Source organism: Rhinopithecus roxellana, chromosome 11, assembly GCF_007565055.1.
Source record: "Rhinopithecus roxellana isolate Shanxi Qingling chromosome 11, ASM756505v1, whole genome shotgun sequence".
NCBI lineage: Eukaryota > Metazoa > Chordata > Mammalia > Primates > Cercopithecidae > Rhinopithecus > Rhinopithecus roxellana.
The window spans coordinates 61422937-61449377 of NC_044559.1; the positions used below are offsets into that span (position 1 = coordinate 61422937).

Genomic DNA, 26441 nt, shown 5'->3' on the forward strand with positions numbered 1-26441 from the left:
GTGAATTCCAGTATAAACAAAACTATGGGTCCAGAGTTTTTATTTTACTCCATTCATCTGGTTCTCTATTTCTATGCTTGTTTTAATCTTAACTGTTAATTAGGGTGGTTCCAAATCATTATAAACCTTCAATATAGTTATGGCATTTATTGCACATTGTTCCTGCCAGGTGAACTTTGAAATCAATTTGTCAAATTTCAGAATAATTTCATTGGACTTTAAATTAGAATTGCATTAAGGCAATAATCTGGGAAAAACTGATCCTTTTACATCAATAAGGCTTCCATTTATTAAGGCCTTTAGATTTTTCAGTCAAATTTTATCGTTTTTATATAGGTTTTAAATATTTCTTATTAAGTTATTCATATTTTATGTTTTTATTCTATTGTTTAGACCTTATTATACTTCACTTGTTATTTCTGTTAAATACAGAACATGAATAAGTTCTTTGCAGTAGTCTTTCATTAGTTTCAATTGTATTATATAGTTGATTTACTTGTTTTTAATGAGAATAAATGATTACGGTGTTTCATTACTAAGTATAATGTTTGTTTCATGTTTCTGAGAGATGCTTTTTATCAATTTAAGGATGTTTTGTTCTATTGCTAACTTATGAAGATGTTTTCTTAAACCAATAGTGGGTATTAACTTTCATTAAGTACCACTTTTAGATTTACTGTGATGATCACGTGTTTTCTCTTTATCAATGAAATGAATTAAACTTCCAGAATTCCTACTGTTCAATAAACTTTATATTTTGTAGTGCTCCCATCTTGCTCATTGTATATTATTATTTTGTATGCTTTTTCATATATAGTTCATATCTATATACTCCTATATTTGTCTAGTATTCTACTTTGCAGTAAATTTTTCTCTATCATATATGATGAGTTTGTAGATAATTTCAGAAGTTTTCTATTAGTTTCTACTCTCCAAAAGGCTTTTATATAGCAAAGGAATAATTTGCTTCTAAAGTGATTTATAAAACGTGCCTAATAAAACAATCTGGACCTGGTGTTATTTGGGAGGAAAACATTGAATGTTTTCAATGTAGATTATGATTACTAGTTTATTCAAATTTTTAACTTATCCTTGAGATAATTTTAAAAATTCACACTTTTCTAAGGTTTTGTCCACTGCATGTATATTTTTCAAATTATTGGTAAAAGTATTCTCTTTTGTAAAAGTCTATGACTCTTTGGTTATATCCAATTTTTCTCTTGTTTTGAAAATTTATTTACTCCTTTTTACCTTGTCAGGATTGCTAGCTGGATGCTAATTTACTACTACAATCAGCTGTTACATACATTTATCAAGTATACAGATCTGTTTTATTAATTCTACTTTTATCTTTGATTCCTTCTAATTTATTTTTGTCCATTTCATTCTTTTCCTAGCTTCTTTAGTTGAATGCTTATTTTCAGTGTTTATTGTCTTGTAATTAATAATAAACAGACTATAGTTTACAAAAATCTACTGTACATTTCAAAATGGCTAGAGAGAATGATTTGAATGTTTTCAGCATAAAGAAGAGACAAATGTTTAAAGTGATAGGTATCCCAATTACACTGTTTTAAGCTTTACAAACAATATAAAAGGATTAAATTATCACATGTACCCTCAAAATATGTTACATCTATTATGTATTAATTTAAAAAGAAAAGCAAGAATAGAAACTTGACCACATCTTAATGAAAAGCATGACATTTTCATTAACATTCATTTATTAACATAATTTTAACTTTTATATTTTGTATTATGAACAAGAGCTATATATCATAGAAAGCTAAAAATAGTCAAATAAGCAAGAATGAAGAAAACAAAAATAATTTGTTAATCCACTCACCCAGAGATAACCAATTAGCCTTGTGTAATCAAAGTATTTTTGAATATAAAAATTAATACAAATGAAATCAGACCATACATTCTGTTTTGTAACCTGCCTTTTCTACTTTATTGTATTTCACAAATATCTCTCTAAATTATTATATATTATTGTAGAACATTGATTTGATTAGCTGTACTGTATCACTGCTTATCCAAATATGTCTTTATCATTAGATATTTCAGTTGTGCCTACCTTTCATAACAATACTAATATATTCTATGAGAGGTGACAAGCATGAACATTCTTAGGACCTTAACGACTTTTCTACTAGGTAGCAAAAACAAAGATAAATGGAATAACTGGATCCATTATTAAGGCAACATAAAAGAGCTCAAGGTAATGCATTCAAAATTGAATTTTTCTCTGCATTGGAGAAACAGGAGGAGAATAACCAATGAGAAAATCACAGATCATGGCTAAGATGAGTTAAACAAAGCAGCAAATAAAGAATAAGAATGGAGTATTTCTATAGCACCTTCTACATGCCAGGTACTATTTTAGGCACTCTCACATTCATTACTTTATTTATTTCATGCTTAAAAAAACCTTCAAGTTAGGTATCAGTATTCTTATCCTTTTTTAGACTAGAAAACCAGACCTCAGAAAAGTTAAAATCATGGTGGCAGAACTATTTTTTTTTTTTTTTACTTTTTTTTAAGTTCAGGGGTACAAGTGCAGATTTATTACATAGGTAAACTTGTGTCATGGGGGTTTGTTGTGCAGATTATTTCATCACCCAGGTGTTAAGCCTAGTACCCATTAGCTATTTTTCCTGTTCCTCTCCTTTCTCCCACCCTCCATCCTCCAAAAGGCGCCAGTGTGTGTTGTCCCCCTCTATGTGTCCATGTGTTCCCATCACTTAGCTCCCACTTATAAGTGAGAACATATGGTATTTGGTTTTCTGTTATCCTCCTCTGCAGCAGGTTCCACAAGTTTAAAGATGCTTACATTTACATTTCAGTTCTGTGACTGTGTAAGTTTGCTACAGATAATGCAGGAACAGAACTGAAATTTCAATGTAAGCTTGTCCTTCTTTAAAAATGTGGAAACCTACTACAGAAGAAAATTTTTGTCAATACTTATAAGTAAAATTAACATGTCCACTATGAACAACTTTTACATTTCTTTTCTTTGTTTAATTTAAGCCTTGTCTTGGCCCAAATTGACAAGTTCCAAATTAATATATGATTTATTACTAATGCCTTAATAACATAGAGGAGGTTCTGGTTAATATTTTTTTCTGGTATTGTTTTAAAAAACTAAGATGTTGCATATTGGGACTTTGTGTGATGTCTTCATGGCTACATTTTGAAATTTTATGTATACGTATTCTCTATTAATTTTGCTACAGCTCATGATGCATGACCAAAATGCATGCTGCCACATGAATTAATTTCCAAAATAGACTTAAGATTAATTGTAAATATTTTTCCAATGTGGATATTAGAGCTTTGTATCAAGCAATGCAAAGTAATATTTACTTAGCATCATCAGGCAAATATATAGACTTCAGTCATAAATCCTTCACCAACCACTTCAGTACTATCTAGAATTTCTTTCATGTAAAATTCCCAGGAGATACTCAAGGGCTGAAATTCATGCTAAAACCACTTGTACAACTCACTTGTTACAGAAAAGTTATGTCAAGGCACAATTAAACGTTGAGGAAAGACTGGATTCCGTTTGGAGAGGTCCCAGTGGCAAGTGAAGCCATCATGGATTTGAAATGCACATGGAGCACATCACTGTACAGGCCCCAGTGGCTTCTCACTCAATTACAAAAGAACACTTCTCTGCTTACCAAGTCAGAAATAGTCTTTGTCCCCATTCAGTTTTCTTATCTAATTTCTTACGAAAAATCAAATCAAGATAGTAAACATACTATTAAGAGAATGCCTCCATTTCCTAACTCTAAATTGTTTACCACGGTGCAGATATTAAATTAATATTTGCTGACCCTTTTGTTAAAGTCGAGGATAATTACTTTAATTTTTAACCAAGAAATCTTCTAACTTTAATTCTGTGTTTATCTTTTGTCTCCTTTCTGTTCTTCTCTGCCTGTCATTCACACTGACCATTTCTTTTGTTTGTATAAACTTATGGGGTGCAAGTGTAATTTTGTTATATGCCTAGATTACAGAGTGGTCAAGACTTTTAGGGTATCCATCACCCAAATAATGTACATTGTAACTATTAAGGAATCCCTCATCATCCTCCACCTTCTCACCTCATTACCCTTCCAAATCTCCATTGTCTATCATTTCACTCTCTACCTCCATGTGTACACGTTATGTAACTCCCATTTATGAATGAGAACAGATTTGTTTTTCTGTGTCTGACTTGTTTCACTTAAGAAAATAGCCTCCAGTTCCACCTAGGTTGCTGCAAAAGATAAAATAAAATGAAATAATTTCATGATTTTTTATGGCTGAATAAAATTCTACTATATATTGTACATATAATACATTAATACTTAATATATATTCTATACATAATTTTCTTTATCCAATTGTTGATGGATACTTAGGTTGATTCCATATCTTTGCCATTATGAATATTGCTGCTATAAACATATGAGTGCAGGTATGTTTTTGATATATTGATTTCTTTTCCTTTGGATAGATACCCAGGAGTGCCCAACTACCATTTCTAGTTCTGTTTTTGCCAAGCTATGCTTTCATGACTCTTTAAGTGTGTTTTTCTAGTATGTACTCCTCTTACCTTCGTCTTGTATCTTTCCCAATTTACCATTTGAAAGACTTTCAGAAAAAAAAACAGGCCAGGCATGTTGGATCACACCTGTAATCCCAGCACTCTAGGAGGCCAAGATGGGAAGACTGCTCGAGCCCAGGAGTTCGAGACCAACCTGGGCAACATAGATAGCTCCATCTCTATTTTCTTTAAAAAAAAATTTATACATATATAATAAAATACTCATTTTCCCTCTTTCTCTGTTTCCCTAGCTGCCAACTTAATGGTACACTAGGGCAGTAAGACCTTCTACCATTCTTATAACTTCAGGCAAATCTAGATAACAAATCTCACTCAAAATCCTCACTTAGTTTTCTTTCCATGACTTAGTTTTCATGTGGGATCAGTTTTTTAGGTACGAGATAAAAGTGTTTCCTCTTTCTAGCTCAGGGTTATAATCAAAGAGCAGGATATATTATCCAGCTAACAGGTTTAGATTTAGAAAAGTCAGAATGTACTACCCTGCCTGTACCTCTCTTCCAACTTCCTTCTCATCTGTTTCCCTGCCAACTTCCCTGAAACTGGACCCACTGGCACCTGAGGCCAACAAGGTCAGGAACTGCAGCTCTAACTTTGCCCAATTTCCATTGAGTAGTTGCAGCCAAGTGACAAGGTAAGCTATTCATTCCAACCCCTCTCTGCCTTTCAGGAAGGCAGAAGTCTTGAACCCCCAATAATTTCTAGATCTTTGTTTTCTTGGTCAAATAGGCACTGATGTTGCAAATATAAAACCAGAAAGAGATAGAAAGTGTGTACAAATATCAATTTTATATTTTAATCACTGCACTCTGAATTTTTTTACTTTTCTTGTCTCTCTCACTGGTACGATGACATATTCATAAATGCGGAGAAACCACAAAGATCAATTTCTTATATAAAACAAATCCATTCCAGGATAGAACTTTCAGGAAGTAACTGGAAAAAGAGAAATAATAAGTATCAGGACTTTCAATTCAGATTAATTTTACTTCTGATTGACTGCAAGTCACTGTAATTTATAAAATTGCTGATCCAAAGTTTTGCATTTCTTCTATAAGTATCTATTAAGCACTTAGCATAATGTCAAGCTGAGCCTTCTGGGCAAACAAAGATGAAGTACAAGATAGTCCCTGTGCTCAGAAAGCTCACAGTTTAGTGAGAAAGTTAGACATGTAAGCCGATAAATACAGTCATGTGTGAAACAATACAAGGATGTACAGGTTTTTTTGAGAGCACTGAGGAGCTGACACTTAAAGGTTACCTACAGAGGTTTTCAAAGAAAGAAAGCATCACAGAGCAAAGAAGATGTTAATCAAGTCTAGAAGAATCAGTCAGGCCAATGTGGCGAAGTTAGGAGGCATGGGAAGGAAAAGGCATTCCAAGCAGAGAAACTGGAGGTGTAAGAAAGCATGGGAAGGCCAAGTGGCAGGGCATGTGAATGACACCGAAAGGGGAGTCTAGGATCTAGTCCTGAAGGGACAATGTGTCATGCTAAGGAGCTGGGACTTTATCCTTCCCACAGTTGGTTTTGAAATTCTGCCTCTTGGATTTAGAGATTGATAATTATAATAATTAAAATGATATAATAGCTACTTTTTATTGGATATTTATTAAATGCCAGAAACCATTTTAAGTATTTTAAATGTATATTCATTATTTAGCTCCCAATATTAATATTGACTCCTCAAAGAACCCTATGATGGACGTATTATCATCCTAATTGTATTTATTTTAGTAATAGTAGTAGTAGTAGTAGTAGTAGTAGTAGTAGTAGTAGTAGTAGTAGTAGTAGTATTTTGAGACAGGGTCTCATTCTGTCACCCAGGCTGAAGTGCAGTGCAGCTCATTGTAGGCTCAACCTCCCAGGCTCAAGTGATTCACATCCCAGGTAGCATGACTACAGGTGCATGCCATTCCACCTGGCTAATTTTTTGTATTTTTTGTAGAGGTGAGCTTTTGCTATGTTACCCAGGCTGGTCTGGAACTCCTGGACCTCCCAAAATGCTGAGATTACAGGCATGAGCCACCACATCCGGCCCCCTCCTAATTTTATATGTAAAGAAACAGGCTCAGATAGCTTCCTCTAGGACGAAAGTGGAAGAAGAAAAGATGGGACCTGCCGGGAGGATTGGCCAGGCTTGGTGGCTCACGCCTGTAATCCCAGCACTTTCGGAGGCTGAGGCGGGCAGATCACGTGAGGTCAGGAGTTTGAGACCAGCCTGACCAACATGGAGAAACCCCATCTCTACTAAAAACACAAAATTAGACAGGCGTGGTGGCGCATGCCTGTAATCCCAGCTTCTCAGGAGGCTGGGGCAGGAGAATTGCTTGAACCCGGGAGGCGGAGGTTGCGGTGAGCCAAGATCATGCCATTGCACTTCAGCCTGGGCAACAAGAGCAAAACTCCATCTCCCTCCCAAAAAAAAGAAAGAAAGAAAGAAAAGAGGTGACCATTTTTACATAGCAGGTTTGGTGGTGAGGATACATTTGAACCAAGCGTTCCGTTGCGAATAAAAACATAGTGTCTGAGAGGACAAGGAGACACAGATCGCCAGTTAATGGAAGCTGTAAGAACTAGAGGAAGCCCTGGCTTTCAATACTTTGTGTCCTTTCCTCATCCCATTGTTAGAAGGGATATAAAGAAGAAGGGAAAGGGGAGGAAATTATACAAGCAGGAGTTGACATTTCATCAGGCCCTTTCTGGAGTTCTTTTGCTGTTCCTCTACTCTGCTTCTCCCCTCCAACATGAGCTATTAGCAAACCTAGCGCAATTCTTCACAGGTGTTTTCTCATTTCACCTTCACAACAATATGATGCACAGCCTGCTCATCACTCCAATTCACAAATGAGGAAATTGATGCTTAGAGACAGTGTGTGAATATATGATTCTTTCCTGTAATATTGACTGTAGCCTTCCCCTCCATCCAATCTCCATCTTTTTTGACCCTTTCTGCTCTCAGCCATCCTCAACTAGATAACAGTGCTATGCCACAAACCTGTGGATTTTCTCCACAGAAATTATATAAGTACACTATGTTTTACTTAGTCTGTATTGATATATATTAGTTGTACATATTTTGAGGGTACATGTGATATTATGATACCTCTATACAATGTAAAATGATCAAATCAGGGTAATTAGAATATCACATCAAACATTTATTTTCTCTTTATGTTTGCGACGTTATGAATCTTCTCTTCTAGTTATTTTAAAATACTTAATGAATTATTGTTAACCGTAATTTCCCTACTATAGTATCAAATACTAGAACTTCTGTCTTGCTGTACCTTGTACCCCTTAACCAATTTCTGTTCATCTCCTTCTCCCCATTACCTTTCTCAGCCTCTGGTAACCACTTTTATACTTTTAACCTCCATGAGATCCACTTTTTGTATTCTAGTTATTGATCTTATTTATTATCTCTCTCACCCCCTGTAAAACTCCATGATATTTTGGGGGATGAGAGGTTTGGTTTTTTTTCTCATCTCCCTCCCTATGTCTTGAAAATTCTTAGAAGACAGTAGATACTCAATAAATAATTTCAGAATTAATAGGTGATAAATACTCATGAATGCTTTTCTCTATCTTTCCAAAGTCTTAATGCCTGCCCTGTTTGTTTTAAATTCTATTGCTTCAATAAGATAGTTTGAGAACTATCCTTTCATAATTCTGATCTGAAGAACTTACAAGGTGCTAAATTAGAAGATGTATTGCAAAGCCTTTATTTCAAATTGGCCAATATTTTTTTAAAAAGTTTGACTTGCTTAAAAGAAATATTTATCTGGGATTCAAGTTCACTACTTAGAATAGGTCAACACTTTGAGATGGGGTTGTTTTTGCAAAATAAAAATTAAAGATTAAGTGTTTCTTGTGGCAAATTTTGAATTTTATTTCCATGCCCTGATTCCCAATGATGTGACACTATAATTGAGATATTATATCGATTTTCTCAATAACTTCAGAATGAATTTATATGTGATCAAAGACCTTTCTGATTTCAAGATACCTTTAATAACCTTTACTAATTATTAACCAAAACTAAAGGCAGATTTTGCAAATACAAACTTGTCATTTCACCATGACTGTTATCTTTTTGATGGAAAAGATGAGGTTCAGCAAAGAACAAATCTACAACTTGGCCAGAAGACGGTAGACTTTGCCTTCAAAGAGCTGTAACACGTACATAAATAATCTCATCAGACCCCATCCACAGCCTCCTTGCTCTTGCAGGTTAATTAAGCACAGTGGGAGGGTTTGAGAGTATCCTCATGAAAAGACAATTTTAGTAACATTTAGGAAAAGAGCAAGGGTTAAATTTTATCTGAAAGACTAGCTTCCTTTGTAAGTCTTCAAAATGTTTTGCCTTTTGCAAAGTACAGACGCTGAAGCTGGCATGTTAACTTACTAAGTTAGCAGATTTCCCCCGAAAACACGATGCCCTAAAGCCAGGCAGAGGGTAGAACTGGCGAAGGGAGAGCATTAACTGTATGCTTCTTGAAACAATCAGTGAATGCAAACTGAATTGCCCTGGGTCAGCAGCAAGCAAAACCATCAGAAAGGTGAAGGCAAGAATGTCCATGTTTATATAAAGAGGATGACATTGTTCTGCCCTAAAAAGAGCTAACTCTGTATAATCTCATGTTTTCCTTTGATATTCTAAATTATACTGAAAATATACTTCCTTTTTTTTTTTTTGAGACAGAGTCTCACTCTGTTGCCCAGGCTGCAGTGCAATGGCATGATCTCAGCTTACTGCAACCTTCACCTCCCAGGTTCAAGCAATTCTCATGCTTCAGCTTCCCAAGTACCTGGGATTACAGGCATGCACCACCACTCCTGGCTAATTTTTACATTTTTGATAGAGATGGGGTTTCACCATGTTGGCCAGGCTGATCTCCTCCTGACCTCAGGTGATCTACCTGCCTTGGCCTCCCAAAGTGCTGGGATTACAGGCATGAGCCACTGCGCCTGGCAAAAATATTGCTTTCTAAATGATACTTATCTGTTAGCTTGGGGATATTTATTTAATTATACTACTTCAGTAGTAGAATACCTATTTCTATTACTAATAGTAGTACTATAGTAATAATAATCATAATGATATTAGTAATAGTAATAACTAGTACTTATAATACTCTAATGATACTAGCAATAGTAATATTAATAGTATTAGTAATACTACTATTAGTATTGCTATTGCTACTAATATTACTATCACTACTACTATTGCTATATTGGTATTATTACTACTATTAGTAATACTAGCACTGTCATTACTAATAGTGCTACAATTAGCAATACTAGTGCTACTAGTAATATTAGTTCTAATATTAGTGTTATTAGTAATAGTTGTACTATTATTACTAATATTAGTAGGTAGTCCTAATAATATTGTTATTGTTACTAATAGTAATATTCTATTACTATTCTGTTATTCAAATAATAGCAATTTTAGTAATGGAATACCTTAAAGTTGCATTTTTCAGAAATGATCACTTCAGCTTCACTTTTTTCTTTCACTCAATTTTTCACCCAGTTTCTTATATTATAAATGATGTCTTCATTCTGAGTCTTTAAAGGACAATGTGAAGCAGTACATGCATATGACAGAAAATTTTCAAAAGTACCTATATTCAAAACATTCAAATTGCATTTGATTCAGATCATTGTAAAACATATTTCCTCTGTCCTGGTTGGCAGAGCACAGTCAGCAGGGTGAAAACCCAGCATAGAACCTGCCCTGAGCCACTGATAACTGCAACCCAGTGTGGCAGGCTTCACCTCTGTGTATGTGCAAACTCCAGGACCTCACAATCCCACAGCTTAGAACCTTCAAAATGGACATTATCTTGTTCTGGGAACCTGTGGATGTGAGCAACCATCACATTTGGAATGTGATTCAAATCATGTTCCCAAAATATAAAATATAGACAATGAAATGCTGAAATTATATATTTATATCTGTATACACAAACATGAACATATGTAAACTTTCATCACTTTTTAGAATTTACAGAAGTTTCATTGTACTCTACCGAACACGTCTGTGGTATGTGATCTGGATGTTAGCAAACCCTTCCATGTCAACTCAAAAGCATCCATTGTTCTTGTTTTGTTAAAATTAATGTCACATTTTTATTACATAGAGTACTTTGCATGATGACTTCTGTGTATATGATACTGGCACATTTTGTTCTAAACGTTTATCTTTGGAGAATAAGTAGATAACTATATTAGTGGACACATAGGCTAAAGATCAATCTCTGAGAATTCTGATGCCTTATCTTATTCGTTAGAATTAGCGACAGTGCCCTCTTCCCGCATCTGTAAGGAACATCCTTCATATTATTTTAATAGATGTGAGCTGATCTGTTTTTGAGTATTTGGTGACATACTGAGATAAGTGGATTCAGAATTACTAATCTGCATTATAATTGGAGAATGGGTATTGTTCATTTTTTTGGCTTCTAAATTTCAACTAATATTGCGCATTTTTAAGAGTTTTTTTTAGAGTACATTTACACAGCCTTGTTTGTATGCTACTCTTAGTTGCTCTAACTTTGATGACTCATTTACAGAGAATATTTCCTAAAGATGTCCTTCATAAAAAGGAGAAGTTTGGACTTGACAACAGTAATTTACTTAATTTATCTTAAATTTGGTTTCAGTGAGCAACCCTAATTAACCTGATTTTTTGCTGATAATCACTCTCAATGGAATCAAATCACAAATCCGGGGATGGATTGAGCGGCACCCAGAAGGAAGCAGCCCTCCGCGCACTGGTCCAGCGCACAGGATATAGCTTGGTCCAGGTAGGAACTTCTTGTGAAATCTGCTGAGACTCACCACTGAATTTGCACAGTGGTGGGAATAATAGTGCTCCTAAGATGCAAAATGGGAATGGTCAGTTACATAGCTCTTTAAAGAAATGTCCCTTTCTAAAAGAGAAGGAAATTGCAACATTTCTGTTTTGTAGATGACCCTGAATGTAACCTTCTTTCTACTCTAAGTTATCAGTTCAACCTTAACTTGCCACAGAATCAGTGTCCACAGTTATAGAAACTATCACAAAAAGGCAGCTAGAATTTGCCACCCAACGCTGTGAAGTAGAACCACATTGGTGTTTCAGGAATCAGCAGAAAATAAACTACAGCAGGAACTAGGCTTAGTTTCCAGAGAAATCACTGCACACGTAAGACTTCTAGATGTGGGATCCAAGGAATGAACGTTTTGTGTCTAGCTGCTGAAGTTTATTTTCTCAGAACACTTGCTCATCCAGTCTAGGATATGTAATACTAACTTCTCTCCATGTTCAGCGTTTTGTAAAAGGAAAAAAAAAAAACACCACAATCTTAAAACTGTCTATTTATAGACACTATCTTTTAGAAATTATCTGTATATTATTATTATCTTTATGATATCTTCTTTTAGAGAGTTAAAATGCGTTAAAAATGTAGTGTTAGATACATATATTATCTTATTAAAAGAAAAAATGTTGCTTTTCTACAGTAGGACAAAGTATTTTAATTTCTCAGCTATTTTCTTTCACTTACATACTTTCCCAACTTAACCAAATCTAGATACTACTATGAATTCAAATGTCATGTGTGATTAGCAATAAAATATACAGTAGTGTCCTTGCATTAGATGCTCCTTTGTCAGTTGTAAATTTTACATTTATTTTATTTATTTATTTATTTATTTATTTTTGAGATGGAGTCTCGCTCTGTCACCCAGGCTGGAGTGCAGTGGCACCATCTTGGCTCACTGCAAGCTCCGCCTCCTGGGTTCACTCCATTCTCCTGCCTCAGCCTCTGGAGTAACTGGGACTACAGGCACCCGCCACCAGGCCTGGCTAATTTTTTTTTGTGTGTGTGTATATATATATGTGTGTGTGTGTGTGTGTGTGTGTGTGTATATATATATATATATATTTTTTTTTTTTTTTTAGTAGAGACGGGGTTTCACTGTGTTAGCCAGGATGGTCTCGATCTCCTGACCTCGTGATCCATCTGCTCGGCCTCCCAAAGTGCTGGGATTATAGGCGTGAGGCACCGCTCCCGGCCAAAATGTACATTTATTTTTAATTAATTTTTATAAATCACAGCCTGCTTTGTTAGACATAATAATAAAGTTATTTTCTTCATCCTAATTAAGAGTGTTAGTCTTTTTTAAGATTTCAAAAAGTTTCTATTATTTCATAGTTGACTTTTTGAAGTTTCATTTAAGTCAATGGAGATACTGACACATTAGTTTTTTTAACAATTAAAAGTCAAATTATTTTAGGCTCATTAATAAACTTTTGAAAAAAGGGTTTTCTTTCTTTTTGCAATTAACACTTTCATAAATGTTATAAAAACAAGAATGTTTTCGAATCTTTTTAAAATTTTGAACTTCTTGATATTAGAAACATTTGTGCAAAGACAGTGGAAATAGAAAGCATTTCAACACTTTCAAACAGCAATCTGTTAATATTTATATATAAGAGTGTTCCCTTTCTGGAACTGTATTTCTAATGACCCATAATATAAGATAGAAATATGTATAAATCTGTCTAGGGTGAGATTAGCTGTAATGCATATCACAAACTTAAATGTATAAATATAAGAAAATTATTAAGTGAACTATGAATGTATAATTATTATACTCAATAAGCAAAATTTATGAAAAATAATCCTAAAACAATATAAATTGTCAATTACATTAAATTCAATTCTGGGTACTGGTTCTTCCTTTTCCCCCAGATGAAATTCAGGTTAAGTCTCATAACTTTTCTGATAACGTTCAGGTAATAAAAGATCCTTCATTAAAAAAACTGACATTTTTTCATATTGATGTTATTCCAAACTAGATTGTTTGGAATCTAGTTTGGAATAATAGTAAAGACATAAAATCATTGAAAGTTACAGTTATTTCCCTTTCCCAAGTATGTCAGAGTGGAGGATAATTTCTTTTCTGTTTTTCTGCACTGTGTTTTCCTCTTTTAACACCAGTTTGGTAACTACAATTTCTGACTCCTGATGGAAGCAGAAGGGAGAAATGAAAGCAAAGGAAATGATGAAGGAAAGTTTTTACTGAGCTACCTTCATTGGGTTCTTGGGCCTGACAGGTATCGAAGCCTGTGAGATTCTTTGTAGGATCCTCAGACACCCAGCCATCTGCTCCGTTCTCTTTGATATTTGAAGCAGCCCTCATGGAGAGGATGGAAGATAATCATGAATTCCTACATGTGGCCAAACTCTGGTCCCCTGGAAACACACATTCCCTGGAATGTGGAAACACCTAGCAAAATCTGGAAACACCCCTGGAAACACCCAGCAAAATCTGGAAGTTGAGATGACACAAAGCAACCACCTCTCCTTGCCAACAACAAAGCTGCAGGCCAACCCACTGTTCACAGTGAGAGATTTCAGAACTGAGTTACACCCACCAGCTTAGTGTGTTCCCCAAACACAAAGGCAGGGAATACACATCAAGCTGTCTAAGTGGTTTCTCCTGCTTTAGGCAAAATGATAGGCGCCTCCCAATCCCTCCCACTTAGGAGGAACTAAGACTCACAACACAGCAGCAGTTGTCTCCAAATATCTTTGTGTAAATTCTAAAACTCCTTGCAAACTCTCCAATCTCTTTTCTAAGCTTAGGGTGTAGGGTGATAGTTAACAATAGAAAAATAGTTTCCTACTACCTTCTCATCCTGCTTGGCGCTCTAGTCACTTGGTTTCGTACCTAAACCAGAGGCCAGAGTTAATGATAATTTATTACATATTTCAAAATAGCTAGAAGAGAAGATTTGAAATGTTCCCAACACAAATAAATGTTTGAGGTGAAGGATATCCTATACCCTGATTTGATCCTTACCTGATTTGATCATTGCATATTATATGCATGTATTAAAATATCACACATGGAGTCCTTAAATGTGTAAAATCATTATGCATCCATTTTAAAAGTCCAATTCCATCTTAAAATCTTGTTACAGATGAAATACTATTCAGTTACTAACAGTAATCATATAAAAAATTCTGAAGGGCAATTGTAACACATTACTGTTAAAGCTATGAAGAAAGCTTGCAAATAATTTTTTTGAAAAGAGATCCAAATAACAATGGAGATAATCTTACTCCATTAAAAAATTTTACTCCATTGTAAGGTCAAATGTTATGATTGAAGGACATTTATCTGATACAGAAAATAATGATATGTATAATTTAAAATATTTACATATAAAATACTCCTAAAATATATGGCCAATCTTTATTTTACTTTGATCTTATCTATTCAATAATATTCAGAAAATGTTTATAATAACGACTTAGACCACAAGTTAATTGTAATAATAATAATAATAACAAAAAATATTCTAACTGCTTTGTGTATACTAACTCAAATAGTCCTTACTATACCCTGTGTGGTAGCTACTATGTTTATCCCCAATTTCCTGATGAAGAAAACAAGGCACAATTTAAATAACTTGTGAGATGAAGATTCTGTTGTTATTGACCAAAATTTTTGGTTAGACTCAGAAAACTAAGGGTTGTTATAATGTTGTTATAATGTGACTTTTAAGATTGCAATTTTAGAGATCAGCATGCTAGAGCATATGAAAAACATTTTTTCGGAACCTAAACTTTGTAACATGATTCACTTTAAGTAGTATTCATTAGCAGCGTGACTGTTGAATCAGAAGTGCTTCAATAATGTAGAAGCCTAATGTTCCAAAAGCTAGTTATCTACACCTAAGTCCTCTAATCAAAATGTAAATACCTATATAATTCAATCATTTTGAATGAATTGAAGAATGCCTCCTGATTTTGGCTACAGAGTATGGAAAATTATCCAAGACTTTAAATCAGAAGGCCTATAATCTAATCTAGTCCCTAGGGCATATGAGTTGTATGATCTTGAATAAGTCTCTTAACATCTCCAGGCCATAATCTCCTGGAAGATCAGCTAGGCAATACCCAACTATTTGTCCATGATTTTTGTGATTCTAATATCTTCTGAATCTAGTCACTGGTTAGCACACTGGACTATTTAGTCAAAAGGGTAGCCTAAATATGTAGAAACACAACTTCAAACTCTTTGTAACTTAGGGAAAATCCTTTAGTCTTACTAATACTTCAGCCTTCCTACTCTGGATTATACAAAAGATTAATACGATTATCCAAAAAGAAAGAAAGGCAACATTAAGAACATCAAGTTTACTTTTTAAAAAAGTTTTTGTACAAAAATTAAGATAAAGAAACATCCTAATACAATCCAAGAAACATACCAATAAAATGATAGTTTAGAATTTTATAAATTAGGGTTTGAAGGATTTACTTTTGCTGTATCTTTGCAGTCTCTGATATTGAATGCTGAATATTTGCAGAACAAGAATTCAAAAAACAGAGGGTGATGAATTTGTGCTCTCTTATCACTAGCAGGACAAATACAGCTATCAAAAATAGAATTTTGTGAGTTACTTAATAACGTGACCCAGGCTTTTATGTAGCAACTGATGCAATAATGCCTGCTTCTAAGGGTTTGGAAATATGCTTTGTGATCTCTTTTTAAAATAATTAAATATCTTTGGATATTGATGGCTGAAGTTTTTATCAAAGTACTTTAGAGAATAAAAGAGACGTAATGCAGTACCCCACATATAGTAAGTATTCAATACATACTCTTGATGAAAATTGTGTAATATTACTATGTTAAACTTTAAGCTTCATAATTGTATTATGCCTTGTAAAAATATTTTTAAAGAAAGTATGCTACAGTATTAACATGTGAACAGTCTTTGTCTCTGGGTAATGGAATTATGTATGGGAATTCTTTTCTCTACTTTTTTATTCTTAACTGTACTTACAAATTTCAAAAGCTAGCATATACTTCTTTGATAGCTAAAGACAAAAAAAAATCACATTATGATGAGCCTTTCCTCAAGAATGCATTAATGATGTGGGTTATAAACCCCGTCTCTACTAAAATATATATATATGTATATATATATATATATATATACACACACACACACACACACAAATTAGCCAGGCGTGGTGGCGGGTGCCTGTAGTCCCAGGGGGGACTATGGGGCCATAAAATGTACCAACAGGACCCTCTTCAATGTGATTTTGCCTTGAGTCTCTTCCAAAGTTTTTGTTGCCTGAGCACAACGAATAGTGCTGTAGGGAATATTCATTTTTAAATTGTGTATAAAATAATTATCTATTTTGTATAGTTCGTTCACCTTCACATCTTGTTAAAATCAGTGACTTCATGTTGATAAAATCTGTTTTCAGACTGGAATTTAGAAAGCAGAATTTATTTGGCTTAATATACTGTAGAAGTTGGCATTATTTCTATTAGTTATTTTCTACAATTTTTACAAGGTGTATGCAACATGAATGCCAGATATAATGTTCCTAAAGTATGAAGAGTAATAAAAATTGTGATATAAAGACTAAATGAGTTGTGGAAATTTTGTAGAGATGTAGAATTAGAAACAAAGACAGGAAAAGCTAGGATATGAACATAATATTCAAATATTAATTTAGCTTTATCACCATACAGCCTAGTGTTTCTCAAAATATATCAGGATGATATTAGGTAGTTTATAGGTCAATATTTCTTATTTTAATAATTATGCATTTATTTTAATGTACATTAGAAAAAGCATAATTAGGACACATGAAAGTTTCTCTTTAGAACTAGAAAAATACATTCTCATAGGTGAGCATATTCAGAAACATATACACTTCCACCCAATGTGGTGTCTGTTGACATCAAGTTTAATTCTATTGCAACTAAACCTAAATGTATATTTAATAAAAATCACCTTCAAGTAGTCTGAATATTTTTTAAAATAGACTCATTATATCTAATATATATAAAATTTAAAAAGGGACGTGTATTAACTTTGTTTACCCAGTTATCCTATTGGTAATCTATTTTCTAAAAATCATTACAGCACAATTTTTATGAGGTATGATAGTCCCCTTGCTTTCGTAAACCAGTGATCATCGTAAATAAACATCAAGATTTTTTGTTTTGTTTTGTTCTTCTCTTTTGCTTCCTTAGTCCCTATTATTGAGAAAAACGTATTAGTGCCGGGTCTTGGGATTATAGAATATAAAAATGCAGTGCCTGACCTAAAGTTCATATAAAGTGGGTGAAATGAAAAAGAATGCATCCAAAATTTACAACAACAACATAAGGCAGCCTCAAATGAGCAATACAGCTGTGAGTACCAAAAAGATCAGCATTTTCTGTATAGAGCCTTAAAAGTGACAATGCTCTTTGACCTGAGGAATGAGGACAAATATTTAGGCATAACAATGTTCATCATGTTGAAATTTATAATTTTTTAGAAATTTAAACTTAAACATATCCTAAATATCCAATAATAAACTGTGATCATTCTTATATTTTCAAATTATATAGTAATATAAAATTATGATTTCAAATAATTTTCAAAGACATGGAGAAGTATTCAAATTTTAACATTTAGCTAAAAATCTGAAGGCTACATATAAATTTGTGAAGAATAGTTTAAGAAATTATTCACATATAATAAAGAACATTGTAAAATAACGAAGTATAATCTCTTAGTTTTTCTTGCCTGATGCTCTTCTTCATTTTCTAAATTTTCTATAATAAATGCAGATCATTTTTATTACAAGCAAAAAATCTCATAAGGCAGAAAAGATTTCTAAGGGTCATTCGGTCAGGAGTAAAAAAAAAAGAAAAAAATCATGGAAAAAACCTTCATGATTAAATTTGGGTGATAAGTCCCTAGGTTCACTAGACTATTCTTTCTAATTCTACATATACATGAAATTTGTTTAATATCATATAGTCCAATCCTTTTGTTTTGCAGTTAGAAAATAAGCCCCAGAGGTACACAATTATAAATCAGGGGTCAACAAACTATGCCCCATGAACCAAATGTGGCTACAGCTTGTTTACGTAGTAATTGCAGGCTATGAATTTTGTTTTTTTACATTTTAAGGATTTTTTTAAAAAAGCCTAAAACATCAACTATTTGGCCTTTTACAAAAAAAAAAAAAAAAAATTCTGACTCCAACCTGATTCCTTAACCTAGTGCTCTATATTAGAAGTGAGTCTAGGTTTTAAAGAAAATTCTTTTATTTAGTATTCAATCTTCTGTAAAAGAAGTAGGTGCATCCCTTCTTGTGCTGCCTATTCACACCAACTCAAGCACTGGGCCCTCACTTATTCATTTATTAATTCATTTGTTGATTCCACCACAAAGAGAGACACGTTTCTACCTTTATGAAGATTAGTGTCATAGAAAAGATAGAAAATAAACAGATAAAGAAACAAGCAAAGTAATTACAGATCATGGTAAGTGCCAAGAATGTGATAAACCAGGTTGTATAAAACAGAAAGCCAGGTGACCTTCTTTAGAAAAAATGACAGTGGAGGCTAAGATTTATAAGATGAGAGCAAATGTACTTTACAAGGAGCCAAGTATCCCTGGAAGATGGAACACACAGGCAGTACTCCTTAAAGAAAATATTGATAAAATACAGAACACTTTTGGGTAGTGAAGACATTAATGTGTCTTAATTTCAAAGATCTAGTGAGATTACAGCAGATAAGTAGGTGGCTTTCATCTTTCCCTTCCTCTATTAATCAGCCATGGACCTGGTGTCCTGGGAACAATCTCCTCAAGCTAGGAGCAAAGTACAGTATTCAATTCCCACCCCTCACATTTTCCTTTCTATGTATACTCTCTTGTATGGAATTTCAGTGAAATCACTTGTTTTGATTCTAATTTGTTCAATTCTTCAGCAAATACAAGACATCAGGTACAAAAGATGGTGCTAGATCAAGTCTAATTAGAATGCCGTTCCTCTTCTAAGAGTGCCCCAAATTAAGTTAACTCTCCATCTTTCCGGTTTGAGATAATGTATTTAGGCAATTTTAATTGAATGTTTCTCAAATGGCATTTTTCCCTATAAATAATACAATAAAAATAACCTGAGGGCCTCGGGTTTACTAATTGGCTTCATCTAGACTGGCTCCAAGAGGAGCAGATGGAAAAACGCTGTGGCATTGACATTCTTTTTCAGCCACTGCACAAAAAATCCCAGGGACAGAAATAGGAATTTGACTTCACGGCAAAATATAGCTCCTGGGTCCTACTTTTTCCTCTATTGCCTGTTCTCGCCACCTGCTCACATCCCTGCTATCCAAGGACTTAGGTCATTCACCAAGTGCATGGATACCAACTCTTTAAATAGGTAGCAATAAGCATCAGAACAGGATGGGACCAGTAGATCATCACAGGGTCATGCTTCCCTAAGCCTATCACCCCAGCCACCCAGAGGCCAACTTTATTTTAAAGCTCAGAAGCAATCTTTCTTCTACTAGCCAGAGATGCCATAGCATGGTGCAAAAGACTCCAAATGAAGGAGCAGTTCTGCGAATCCCTTTGTGGAGGGGGTGTGTGCCCAATATTTGTGGGAACTTCATTACCCCAAGGAACACAGATATGTTCCAGAAGCTATTCTTTCCAAATAGCAATGAATTTCTCCTCAAATAGCCTCATAGGGTGTTGGCTATGTATGAAGTCTTTGATATATTCAAAATCTTCATAAACTACACAAGGTAGTGTTTTCCCTTAAGCTAGAAGCACAGAGTTTTTCTATTTTATCAGCTTAAAAATTGGTGTGAATCTCATGATCCAAACATGCAGAAGCATGACCAGGTCTTGTGAACTTTGGACTGTGTGTGCTGACAAATTCACAATTTTTTAAAAGTGCTATTCATTTGTTAGTACTGATTGGCAAATAAAATTAAGTGACTCTTCAATGTCAGAACCTGAAAGCTTACCATTATGATATGCAAAGACAGCTTTCAAACAAGCTAGGCAAAGAAGAAATTATTGAGATCACAGTTCCTTGCAGTCATGAATTTGTATAGGATTTCAGCAGCTGCGATCTTCTATAACATTGTTAAAGAGGTGCTGAGCAGGGAACCAATATGACATTAAATGGTACATTGTCCACATCATTAAATAACATCCAATCCCATATAGAGGGAATTATTCCACTTTCAGTTCTCTTTTAGGCTTTCAGGTGGGGAAAGTTAGTTGCTGGAGGTATGATTTAAACACCTCTCCAGGCCCTGCTAACCTTTTTAAGTCCCAAGAGCAGGACTAGAGTGCAGAGCTTTTAGTAGACGACAGTGTCTAGGTAGAAGTTGATCATGATTTCCCTTGTTTGCAATTGTTTTTATAATTACCGTCCATTTGTGGGAAATGATACTGATATTCCACTTATAAGAACAATATATATTTTCTTTTTGGTATAAGTTTATTTAAGCAACAAAGTGAATCCACGCATAAAGTCATTAGGTAATTAACAGAATAGGTGGCAATTGGACATGGAATTGGAGATACACTGATTTTTAAAATTACAACAACATCCTCTGAAGGCTCCAATTGACTAACTCACAAAACATCCTCTGGACATTTTCCTCCATTAAACATGATATCGAAGTCAGCCTTCCTTTCACAAGCACCCTCACACTCCCACAGGACTACTGCAATCACCTAGTCAACCCTCCTACTCCTTCATAAATGAAATAATTAAAGTCAGAAAAGATTCAGTGCCTTGCCGAGTCCCTCAGCTTGTCAGAAATTAAAATTCACAAGGGTGTTGTAAGGAGAAGAATGATTAGATGGGATTATGTTTGGCATATGTTGAACTAGGAAAAGACAGAAGAGCAATTAACCAAACCAAATGTTCTTTATTATGTCTTTATCTGCACATGGGAATTTTCGCATAACTTAATCAGATCTAGCGGCAATAATAATAGTTAATTCCGAAAGGCAAATTGTATCTGTAAGTAAACAAAATGTTATTGGGCCTGTTGAATAAATTACACATTCTGTAAGGATAAAAGCCCCAAATGGATTAAGGAATGACTAAAGTTGTCATCTAATTACTTCTTGGAAGGAATTTAGAGGTTCCTATAGATGGAAGCAGTGTGTCTGGGCACATGCCCAGAGCCAGAAGTGAGCATGAGCACAGCAATTCCTGACCTCAAAAAAAAGGAAGTAATGCTTTGCAGCCTATCATTATGCAAACTTTGCTGGAAAAGGTAAGCAGAGGGTCTTAGAAGTGACTTGGCATTTTACAGATTCTCTTTTATAGAAAAACACACACACATATGCTTTTTGTTTTCTAATTTTGAAAAACACTCAAAAAAATTTTCTGTTTTGTAATTTTGAAAGAAGAAATGTTTTGTTTTCTAATTTTGTTAATAATTTTCTAATATCGAATTTTCAAATTCAATATTCTTATGAATAACCAAAATCTCACATTATAAGAAGTTTTGCAAAACACAACATTTTAAAAAGCCTATTCGCTTTTGAATGCTTCAAATGTTGATACTGAATAATCCTTAAACACAAAGGGAAATTATTAAAATATGTTATTAAATGCATAAATTTGATAACATAAATTGCTTCTGCTTCCATAAGATAGTTAACAACTTCAAGTGAAATTATGATTAATTTCCTTGGAAATAGACTTTTAATAGTCAACCTTCCAAAGTCAAACAGGAAGGTGACTCATAATTTATTAATAGTTGTTTCCTCAGAAGAACCATATCATACATTTTTTAAAGATAAAATGTCAGGGCTTTGTAAAAAGTGAAACCAATAAATGAATTTTCAAGAGCCAAGAGCCATTTGCATCTTTCTTCATGATTTTTGCCATAGATACATGCCACCAATATTATTTATTTAGAATTCATTCAATCAACTCACTATTTTTAGTCATTTATTTTATTTTATTTTATTTATTTTTTAATTTTTATATTATACTTAAAGTTCTAGGGTACATGTGCATAACGTGCAGGTTTGTTACATATGTATACTTATGCCATGTTGGTGTGCTGCACCCATCAACTCGTCAGCACCCATCAATTCATCATTTATATCATGTATAACTCCCCAATGCAATCCCTCCCTCCTCCCCCCTCCCCACGATAGGCCCCAGTGTGAGATCACTTGGACTCGGGAAGGGGAACGTCATTTATTTTAAAAGTAAACTTTTTCTCACTTATGTAAGAAACCCACAGGTTTTGTGTGCTAATTATGCTTTTTCTAATGTACATTAAAATAAATGCATAATTATTAAAATAAGAAATATTGACCTATAAACTACCTAATATCATCCTGATATATTTTGAGAAACACTAGGCTGTATGATGATAAAGCTAAATTAATATTTGAATAGTATATTCATATCCTAGCTTTTCCTGTCTTTGTTTCTAATTCTACATCTCTACTAAATTTCCACAACTCATTTAGTCTTTATATCACAATTTTTATTACTCTTCATACTTTAGGAACATTATATCTGGCATTCATGTTGCATACACCTTGTAAAAATTGTAGAAAATAACTAATAGAAATAATGCCAACTTCTACAGTATATTAAGCCAAATAAATTCTGCTTTCTAAATTCCAGTCTGAAAACAGATTTTACCAACATGAAGTCACTGATTTTAACAAGATGTGAAGGTGAACAAACTATACAAAATAGATAATTATTTTATACACAATTTAAAAATGAATATTCCCTACAGCACTGTTTGTTGTGCTCAGGCAACAAAAACTTTGGAAGAGACTCAAGGCAAAATCACATTGAAGAGGGTCCTGTTGGTATATTTTACGGCCCCATAGACTTTCCTTAAACTATCTATCACATAATGAAGGATCTAATATATAGGTGGAATACAATAGAAATAATGTCTAATAAATACTTTTATTCAATTTCACAAATCAATAACTAGGAAAATACAGTATAGACTCATGAAACACAAGTGACATAGTCAAGAGAGATGTCCTCCATGCCTTGTTGTCAACTTTAAGAACCATACACAGGAGTTTGGTCACAGAACCACTGTTCTGGGCATGGTCCTGGTGACTGGCAAGCTAGTAAAGACTTGAAGTGCACTAAGCAAGCGTAGATTGGCCAGGACCCAAGGGAACAGGAGCAGGAATAAATACAAACCTGGTCAATTGGAAAATGCATAGGAAAACATCTGAAACAAGTTTAGCTATGAAAAATACACAATTTCTTCCCTCTTACAGAGGGGGGAAAAAAGAAACTAAGAACCAAAGAGAACCACAAAGATGATTACAAACTTGAAATATGAACTTTCCAAAGAGCCATTAAAGAAACTGAAATTACTACTCAGGAAAAAAACAGGCTCAATGAGGGTTCGTCAATTAATGTCCTTCCAGTTATGAATGAGCTTGTTTATGGGAAACAGTAAGCATCTGGTGTCCATGATTGGTGAAGTTGAGCAGGAAAATAAATGTAACACACAACATGAGGATTTAAGAGGCTGGTAAGCCTGAGAAAAATAATCATCACAATTTTTGAATACTATATAGGCCATAAAGTTCACCAAATTGAGAACTGCAAGGAAGTCTGGAAAAATCAACGATAGAAACTTTATTCTAGTGTTTTCTACAATAAATTAAACCAGTGTGATATTAGACAAGTTGTGTATCTCTGGCCTTAGTTTCCTCATCTATAAAATTAGTATATTGTGTTAATGTAAAAATGAAAGAGAGATAATGTAACTACAAGTGTCTTCATATTTTGTCTCTGCTGTTTACTGCTTGTACGAATTTGGCCATATTTTATGCCTTGGATTCCTTGCCTATAAAATGAAAATAATAGTAGTAGCATCCTCATAGATTTGTTGAGAAGATTAAATGAATGTAAAACACTCAGTAAAATACCTAATTCAATTGGAGATAGTTGTTTTTGCTGCCATTACTATCATGTGCAAGTAACAGAAGCTAACTCTAACTGGCTAAGTAGAAAAGAGTTTATTAAAAGGATACTGGTTCACAGAAACTTTAGATGTGGAGAATCCGAGTCAAGGGTAAACTTTTAAGAACAAAACCCAAAACCACATCACATATTTGTCATGATAAGAAAATGTTATCTACCATCACAGAATGCTCAAAATTAAAGTTTGCACCATTTGTGACTTTTGCATCAGAACTCAATTTTAGTAAAGGAAACCATGATTGTCCATGGTTTAGTAAAGGAAACCATGGTTTTCCAATAACCATGATGACCCCAGCTGCAAGGAAGGCTGGAAAAATCAAGTGTCTGTCATTTTTAAGTTCTGTAGGAGAAGGCAATTTTTGCCCAGATTCCCCAGGTATATAACAAGTTCAAATGCTCAGTGGCCAAAATTAACTCAGTTCATTCAACGTCCATGGTAAGACTTATGGCTTAGAATGATTTATTGAGGAAGGTTTTGTGGGTTTTATCCAAGGTCAAGAAGATGGTAGACATAATCTCTTGAAGACTCAATGGCTCCATCATGAAGGACTTGAAATATCTGTGATAGGAGGAAATTTCCAAGTAATTTTGACATATAAACTGAGTAATTGGGTAGGCTCAGCATCCAATATTTAAATTAAAGCCACTAGATTTATAGTTAGAAATTGTGTCCTCAATTGTTAATTTACATAGGTGAAGACTTTCCACCTATTTGTATATGACTCTAGAGAGACAACGGTTTCTAAGTGTTTGATTGGAAAAATAAAAGTTTCCAGAGTTTAATAAACATTCTCTCATGAAAAACAAAAATCTATATTCTTTTAGTCTGAACTACTAATACATTTGTGCTGCTGGGGAGAATGCTTCCCTTGAGGAAGACATCAGCTAGGAGGGAAAAGACCAGTTATAACCGGGCTTTATCTATTTTAAACTCCTCAACTGAGAAAATAGTGCCTGACATATTAGCAACCCAGAACCCAACTGTCCTTTCTGAGTAATGGACAGCTATTCTAACCCCATGACTAATGCCCAGTGCCTGTCTTAAATTGATCTGAATTTCCTTTACTGGTACGTTCCAAGACCAGTGGGTGGCTCACAGAGCAAATCTCCCCCACTGAGTGAACTGCAGGGCATTCCTGAACTGGTCAGACTCTTTACAGTCTCAAAAAATATTCTTTAGACTTTTTTCATGTGTTTATAAAAAACAAAGACAATTAATATGCTTTCTTGCCCAATTATTTCAGATTGTAAGCAGGTAAATCCTGCTATACACATCTTATGCATAAATAGTTGGCATTTTGCAATTATAGCAATCAAGCAAGTTGAAGATACATTTTAAAAGGTCAATCTGATGGTTGCCTATTTATTTTCAAACTACCAAAGCTTTTCAAAGCAGAATTTCTGGAATTACCACTTTACTATTATGGAATGAAAGTTTGGTTTCCTCATCTTGAAGGGTAAAAATACCACCGAATGTACAGTAAATTTATTTCAATAATCTGTTGAATGTTATAGACATCAAAGATATACAAAAATGGGCTCAGGAATCATTGTCACCTAAATGGAGAGAGTTTGTCCAGGGAGGAGGACGGTAATTTGGCAATTCAGGTTGAGTATCTTTTATCCAAAATGCTTAGGACCAGAAGTATTTTGGATTTCAGATTTTTTTTAATTTTAGAATTTTTGCATATGCATAATAAAGATATCTTGGGGATGGGACCTAAAGTATAAACACAAAATTCATTTATGTTTCATATACACCTTACACACATAGCTTGAAGGTGATTTTATATAATGCTTTTAATAATTTTGTGTACCCCTCACATGAGGCCAAGTATGGAATTTTCTACTTGTGGCATGATGTTGACACTGAAAAATTTTGAATTTGGGATTTTGGGGTTAGAAATATGAGATACATTTTTCCAAATATTTTATGTAATAAAATGATTGCAAATTAAAATGATTTTAAATTGTAGTGGGGAATTTACTA

At 34.0% G+C, this 26441-nt stretch overlaps 1 protein-coding gene across 3 annotated transcripts in view; it reads left to right on the top strand.

Annotated features, from left to right (window-relative positions):
* Nucleotides 1–26441, top strand: part of A1CF (APOBEC1 complementation factor) — an 85620-nt gene that overhangs the window by 14280 nt on the left and 44899 nt on the right. For 2 of the 3 annotated variants that reach the window (XM_010373535.1, XM_010373536.1), the window contains exon 2: nucleotides 11288–11431. In XM_010373535.1, coding sequence (XP_010371837.1) covers nucleotides 11333–11431 — 99 coding nt within the window. In that variant the 5' untranslated portion in view covers nucleotides 11288–11332. Of the gene's footprint in view, nucleotides 1–11287; nucleotides 11432–17807; nucleotides 17844–26441 lie in introns of those variants that run through there. The other variant, XM_010373537.1, reaches the window with a different exon arrangement.